The sequence below is a fragment of the Artibeus jamaicensis genome, unplaced genomic scaffold (assembly GCF_021234435.1).
Source record: "Artibeus jamaicensis isolate MK-2021 breed Jamaican fruit bat unplaced genomic scaffold, CSHL_Jam_final contig_685, whole genome shotgun sequence".
NCBI classification, from domain to species: domain Eukaryota; kingdom Metazoa; phylum Chordata; class Mammalia; order Chiroptera; family Phyllostomidae; genus Artibeus; species Artibeus jamaicensis.
The window spans coordinates 16,070,472-16,078,112 of record NW_026521924.1 but is presented as its reverse complement, the minus strand read 5'-3'; the positions used below and the strand labels follow the sequence as shown (position 1 = coordinate 16,078,112).

At 52.7% G+C, this 7,641-nt stretch overlaps 1 protein-coding gene across 2 annotated transcripts in view; it reads left to right on the top strand.

Moving 5' to 3' along the window:
• Positions 1-338: 338 nt before the first annotated feature.
• Positions 339-7,641, top strand: part of NOL4L (nucleolar protein 4 like) — a 131,002-nt gene continuing 123,699 nt past the window's right edge. The window contains exons 1-2 of one of the 2 annotated variants that reach the window (XM_053671186.1): positions 339-427; positions 767-822. Coding sequence is in view for 1 of the 2 variants with exons in the window: in XM_037143216.2 (XP_036999111.2) it covers positions 664-822 (159 nt within the window). In the remaining variant the exon portion in view is untranslated. Of the gene's footprint in view, positions 823-7,641 lie in introns of both variants that reach the window. The other variant, XM_037143216.2, reaches the window with a different exon arrangement.

The following is a 7,641-nucleotide window of genomic DNA, read 5'->3' as shown; positions in this document are numbered from 1 at the left end:
GTCTCCAGGGCAGGGTGAGTGAGAGGCAACCACGCACTGATGTCTCTCTTCCTCTCTTTCTCTTTCCCTTCCCCTCTAAAAATAATGAGCAAACAAAGGGAAGGAGAAAGTTAGGCACTGACTTAAAGCCCCACTGTAATGGTCAGCCAAAGCTGTCTTGACTCTTAGTTTCGTGCTCCTTCTGAGGTCATGTATAGCCCAGATGTGGGCCCTCTGGCAAGGAGGAAGTCCTCCTGCTGTCTAACTGACATCTCTCCTACTTTACTGTGTCAACTTCCCCTTTGTTTGGGTGGCTGAAGATGTGGAGAGGCACTGCGATCCTTCTCGTGGTCTGTGACTATCATCTTGAAGGAGACTGAGCCAGGGGAAGGAGACTCAGAGACACTGCTGCCCACCGTGAACCTGAATCAGCCTGCTGGTTTGCTCGGTGAGGTGGGGGAGGGAGCCAGGCCATTTGCCATTGGAGCCCTCCTTCCAAGGGAAGTTTCTGGGAAACCTCTAGAAAGAATTCACTGGGCAAGAAGTCCTTCTGGATCACCCCAAGGACACGCTCTCCCTGGGAAGCAGTGCCCAAGGGCTGAGCTTGCAGCCAACAACTGGCAGAACCCAAGGCCTCACATCCAAGCCCGTGGCCAGAGGCGGCCTTGAGCTTCCTTCACACACATGCCCGCTCACCTTGCTCGTCAGAACCCACTCAACAAAATCGAACGTGAAATGGAAGAAAATCCCTCTCAAGAACAACAAGAAAAAATGTTTCGTTTTCCAGTTGGGCAGGAGGATGAGCAGTCCCCATGCGGAGACCCAGAGTCAAACCCTGTGGAGGTAAGCCATCCCGGATCTGGCATTTGGTTGGCATCTTCCTCCAGAGGGACCCACAGCTTTCCAAAGAGGTCAGGGTTCAGCACGCCTAATATTTCCTGACAAAGCTAAAGTCATAGAGATGTTGGCAGCCATTTATTGAGGGCCGACTTTGTGGGGGAGGTGGGGGGTGGGGAGTTGGGGGGGGGCCCTGCTCCATTAGTAATGAAAGGCTCTGAGTTCTGAAGTAACCCCTCCCACCAAAGGGGGGACAAATAAAAACCCTCCGTGAGTGGTTAACTAGACAACTTGGCCAACAAAATAGTTACCTAATGGCTCACAAGGCCTCAAGGCGGTGTGACCTTGGGTTCAGCCCCAGTCAGTATGTTACTCAGTTAACAATTATTCAATGGCCCTCTGAGAGATAAGTAGTGAATAAGACCCTATCTTTGAGGTGCTCCTCTGGGGAGAAGGTAGCCAAGCAGGAGACAATAACCATACTGTGTGGTCGCTGCTCTGAGGGAGGTCGTCTGGGGAGCTTGAGGTGCCTGGGGAAGAGGCATTTCACCTCGTCTGGGGGTCAAGGGCAGGATGGCAGACAGGGCGACAGCCCAATGGGGTTCTGGAGGATGAGTAGAAGTTCTCCAGGAAGAAAATTTGGCAAGAGGTGGCAGTTTGGTGAGGGGAACAGGATATAGAAGTCACAGTCAGGTAAAAAGTTTGTTGTTCAGAGAAGTGAGGAGTTCAGTGTGGCTGACCACAGGGAGGACTGGCCCGCCACATGACGGTGAAAGACCTTGATTGCTAAGACTTAATTCTGGGGAAGAGCAGGAGTCATAACAGAGAGAAGTCCTAACTGGGTTCGGGTGAAGGGGGAATCCTCCAGGGCAGTGAAGCAGATGTACAGCTGTCTGGGCCAAGTCAGAGGAGGCTCAAACTGCACTGAACAGATGGTACATCTGACAAGGATCTTTGGGCTGCAAGGTATCCGGCACAAAGAGACCTAAGTGGAAATAAAAAGGGCTTTCAGGCACAGCTGAATCCAGGGGCTCAAATGGTGTTGTCAGCAATCTGGCCACCATCGTAGTGGTCAGGGGGATGAGGAATTAATGGCCAGGGTGCAGGTCAGCCCAGCTACATGCACTGAACACGGGAAAGGGGCCGTTTCCCAAAGGAATTCTGACTTACCAGAGAAGGTTGCTGGGCAGGTGAAAGCAGCAGCTGACCACTGTGGATGGTGAGGGCTGTGGCTCTTAGTGAAGATTGGGCCCGTGCCCAGCTCAGGCCTCTGAGGCTGAGGCATGTAACTGAGGGCCTGTACGGTCGTGGCAGGCTTCACGGGGGTTATGGGCCCGGGAGGGGACCCTAGCAGTGTGTGGGACCTGGGTAGACAGCGGTCACTTGGGGGCAGGGATCTGTGAGCACAGGGGTATGGAGGTGAGAGCAAGAAGATGTATTCCGGGGCCAGTGAGCCTGCCAGGCCCAGAGAGCTGGCGAAGCGGCGTGGAGGGAGGTGAGGCTGCAACTAGACCTTAGAGGTCTTTGTCTGCCAGGCCCCCTCTGCCCTAACTGGCCTGTCAGGGGGAAACAGTGGCTTTGTTGCTCAGCAACCCCTTATGGCTCCTCGTGGCCCACCCAGTGAAGCCCAAAGCCTGGCCAGGCATTCGGAACCTCAGAACGCACATTGTCCCCTTATAGGGCCCCTTCGCTCTTCCAGGTGGGCGTGCCTACCACACTCCAAACACTATTCCCTTTTCCATCTTCAAGCCTTTGCATCAGCTCTGTCCCTGCCCTAAACACTCTGCCTTGTAAGCATTTTCATGCATCCCGGAGGCCAGCTAAAGGCCTCGGCTGTGGAAAACCTTCAGTGCAATGGGCCTCCTCTCGCTTTGGGAACTCCCAGAGCTCTTTATTTAGTTTGGGTTTGTTTGTTTGTTTGTTTTACATGCCCTCTTCATCCAGCCAGCCCGTTGGGGCCAGCTGGCAGTCAGGGGTGCCCGGGCTTTCGAGTGAGTCAGATCTGGGTTCAGTTCCTCCCCCAGCCTCTCACTAGTGGTGTGACCTTGGGCACATCATCTCTTCGATGACATTTAATGACCTATAAAATATGAACAAGACCTCACTGAGGCTTAAATGTGGTTGTATGTACAAATTTCTGGGCACACAGTAGGTCCACCCACAGCTCTCACTGTTTTTGTGGTTGCTCAAATTATGAATTACGTCCATCTCACCCTCTGGGAGCTTGGGCCAAGAGGCAGGGAATGCACCTGGTTTTTCGCTAGTCCCCCAGGGCCCGGCACATAGTAGGGTACTTGTAAGGGCTGACCTATCAGTCTTCCTGGGCCATACAGACCCACTCTCCCCACCCCACCACACCCCGCCTAGGTGAGGCTGGGGGTAGGTCCCAATAATCTGCACCTCCTCCCTGAGGCTGACCCGGCGAGCTGCTAGGTGCCAGCATCCAGCATCAATAAATTACTGGCGAGTTCAGGTGACGGGACAGATCCAGTGTCAGCTTCCCGTTTGTCCTGCAGAGAGGCTCGGGCCCTGGGGATCCCCCTCCATAAGCGTCTCCAACCAAGGGCTCTATCAGAATAACAGAGCTGTCCTCAGGCACCCACTGTGTGCCAGGCCCCATCTGGGCACTTTGTATCACATTTGATGGACAACTCACAATCATTCTGCAAAGTCAGTACGAGCTCCATTTCACAGATGAGGAAACTGAGGCCCACTAAAGGGAGCTGACTGGCAATAGACAAAACTAATGACAGAATGTACAGCCTCTTTCCTTTTCAATTTGACATAAATCTTCCTGGATCTCAGCGCAATTTTACTTATAACATGCGAATGCTCACTCATGTACATGCTTGAGCCATATCTTCAATAAATTCATTCACTGGTTCAACCAAATATGTATTGAACACCTACTATGTGCCAGATGTTCTGGATGTTGGAGATGCTGTAGTCAACAGGATAGAATCCCTGCCCTTTCCAAACATACATCCCAGTGCGTGAGATGAACAGAGAGAAGGAAACAAACACACAGTATAATGGGAGGTGGTGCTGAGTCTGGGAAGGTAAATAAAGCAGGGCAGGGCATAGAGAGTCACTGGGGGACTATTTTTGAAAGGGCAGTCAAGGAAGGCTCCTCTGGGGAGGTGACATCTGAATGAAATCTTTAGTTTTTGGAAGATCCTGGACTCAAGGGGTTCTCGAAGTCTGCGAGGTAGACAGAATGTTTCCCCACTTGGTTATGGTTCCGCGGGCACCGAGGCGTGGGCCGTTGTAGGGTATGGAGGCAGCCTTCTCCCTCCCCTTGTCTAAGTCAGTGAGCCCCTGAGCTCCCCCAGCGGTGGGGCCAGGGCCATTTTGTTTATGGCTGCATTCCCAGGACCAGGTATGGCCGGTGACACGCAGAACACACACACGGGGACACCGGAATGAATGGCAGACGGACATAGGTAACAGGAGCTAACATTTATCTAGTGCTTATTCTGAGGACAGCCCAGCGAGTCAGGAAAAACGATTATCCCCAGTTTACCGACGTCGAAACCAAGGCTGAGATAAACCAAGGGGCTCAGGTAAGGGTGCTCGACGGCAGTGCCTCTCGGGAAGAGCATGCTAAAGGCTGACGGGTGGACTGCGAGGAGGCCGAGTCGGGCGGTGGAAAATGCTGTTGCCTTCAGTCTGAGATGCACATTTTGAGAACCAGCTCATTCATTTATTCATTCATTTGCTCGGTTACTCAATAATTATTAAACCTCAGCCCCTGTGCTGGGTACTGGTAGGTAGGTACAAGCAACCAGGCAATCATGATGTCGCGTAGTCAGAGCTGGGATGGGAGAGGCCCAGGGGGTCTGGGGAAGTAGCTGAGCCAAACCGAAGGGTCAGGGGGTGTTTCTGGGTGCAGTATGCCTGGAGCAGCAGGTTGGTGTGGTTGGGCAGACTGCAGGGGGAGACACTTTGAAATGGAGGGGGGTGGCAATGGCTGCACAAGCCCAGGATGGAGGTGGCACCAGCGTCTGGCAGTGAAAACCACCCCTCTGCAAGGCTCTGAGGCCTCTTCCCGGCCTTTGATGGACAGGCCACCATGGGTGCCTGAGTCACTGTGCCCTACCCCAGGGCTGGAACTCTGCCTCACCTCGGGCCAGGTTGAGACAACCTCACCTCTTAGTTGCAGACATTCCTACTCATCTGGGCCTGGAGTCAGAGTTCAGTGAAAAGCAGGTAACTTAGGCCACACCAGACAAGACCAGATGCCTCCCTCTGCCTGTGGCCCTGAGCTTGTTCCCTCCTGTGGGATTCGATTTACCCTCCTGTAAAAGGCAGTTTCAACTGTATACTTTGCAGATCCTTCTTCACTTACCTCTGGTGACCTAACGTATTACTACCAGTTTTGGAAGCAGACATAAGTGCTGGGGTCAGGACTCCTCTTGCTCCAACCCCAGCCTCTCTTGGACATCTGGACTAAAGGTTAAAAAAATATATTCAGGGGCTCCACTGACCTGTGATTAATGGGGCAACCTAGCATGCAAGTCCTTTCAGCAGGTTTCTGCAGTGGGAAGAAAGGAGAAGCAGTTGCCCCCTTAGGGTCACGATTGCCCTCCTCACCCACAAGCTGGCCTTGCGAGACACTTACTTCCCACTCAGCGTGCTCTGGGGCAGGACCTCCGCTAAAGGATGCCACTGACAGGAACAAGCCAGAGGGCCAGGGATCCGTTTCCCTGGCTTAGATGCGGCTGGCTTAGAGTGAGCTGACACACAGAAGGAGAAGCCAAGGCCTCTGACCTGCACGCCCCTCAACCACAGACACCTGGGCCATTGCAGCCACCCTCCACTTCTCATTTCCTCTCTGCTCCCCGGTCTTTCCTGTATTTAGAACTCACCAGCGGCTCCCCATCGCATCTAGAGTGTAATCCAAAGTTTTTTCCACGGTTTCCTGCTTTCCTGCCCCTCCTCACTCTGGCCACACTGGCCTCCTTTCAGCTTCTGGAGAATGCCAATCTCTCTCCCACCTCAGGGCCTTTGCACATGCTGTTCCCTCTACGTGCAATGCTCGTACCTCATAACATAGCATAGATGGCTCCTTTTCATTTAAGTCACTGCTCAAATCTTCCTCCTCAGAGGGGTCTTTCCTGATCCCCCTAAGAAAAGCAGTCCCTCCCTCCCACCATGTGTTTCCACAGCTTCCCACTTCCTTCATGGCCCTTTCTCCGGGCTGTGGTCACTGACAGTCAGTCTGCTCAGTGGTCGTCTTCCCCACCCACTGGTGAGCTCCAGGAGGACGAGGACCTTGGGACCCCATGGCTATATCCCCGGCACTGGTGCATGATGGCTGCTCAAGAAATGTCGGTTGAATGACTGAAACATGAAAAGCATCAACAGTGTTCACCCTCCTTGAATACTTTATGAAGGAGAAAATGACATTTACTGGGTAACTGTGATCTGTAAGGTTCTCTCACATATTTTATTTTGCTGAGTCTTTAAATCTATGACACTCTGTCCACTGTACAGAAGATGAAGTTGAGGTTCAGTGACCTGCCTGAGGTCATACAGTAAAGGGTGGCCCAATGGGTTCATTCAGTTGGGAGGGGGCCAACAGGCATGAAGGACACCATGGCAAGTGGTGGTTGGGAACAGGGCCTCCGACAGTAATCCCAAGTCTGTTTGCCTCTACCCAAAGCCTACGATTTTTCACTACACCACAACTTCTGCCACACTAGAACTTGGCCCAGGAATAACAACCAGGTTTTCAGACTCCAAAAGGCAGGGTAATACCCAGATTGCATGGGGAGGTGGTCTGGCTTCATAGTCATTCAAGTAGGTCTTGGTATTGAACAGAGAGACCTGGGCTCAAATGGGGGCCCTACCACCTCGCACCAGGGCACCCTTGCTGAAAGCGATCATTAGTGTTGCTGGGCTAGAGCATCTTTGCTCTCAGGAAGGAAGTCAGCTTAGGGGTGTCAAAGGGTGTATTGGAGAAGTCAAGGCATGGGCTTCCAAGTCATGCAGGAGCCCCTGCACCCCTGGAGGTGGGTGGCCTTTGGGTAGCGCCCTCTCCTCACTGAGCCCCAGTGGTCATTTTTGGAAAACAGGCATGCCAGCATGGAATCAAAAAGAGCTCTTAGGAAGATAAAGAGGAAAAATGACTGTGGAGTTGTTGGTGTATATAAAGTAACATGGAAATGTAAATTTTCTAAAAATAAGTCTATGTGAAATGCAGAAAGGGGTTGGGGCTTGGACGACCTCAGGTTCTTTCAGCATTTTTGGCACCTACTGTGTGCTAGGTGCTGTGCTAGGGCCTGGGGTACAGGGATGAGTCCGACATGGGCCTTAAGCCCCCTGTCTACAGGGGAAGGGAGCTGGGCACATACAGTGTTGGGATTCCTCCCAGCGGGTGGTAGGGGGAGACTTTTTGTGTGATGTGGTAGCAAGAGCCAATAGACCTGAGCTGAAACCTTCCCCTCCCCCCCGCATGACCTTGAGCAGGTCAGGCCACCTCTCTGAGTTCCAGGCCTTTATCTATAAAAATGGGCCAGTCCCCATTGCCTCTCGGAGTTGCCAGGACATGACACACTGTAAGTACCAACGTGGGAGACCTTGGGATGGGCGAAGCCAGTAGGTCTTAGACAGAAAACTGTCCTGCTCTGGACAAACTCTGGGCCTCAGGCTTGGGTGGTAACTTGCAGGACAGGCCTGAGGACATGTGGGCTAGGCCCCAGGGAACAGCAGGAAGAGAAACACAGCAGTTAAGAAAGGAGGGCAGAAATTCTGGGGAATTGGCTTGTGCCTTTATTTATGCTGGTAATTTCACTAAGGGGGAGGGGGCTGGCTCCACTCAAG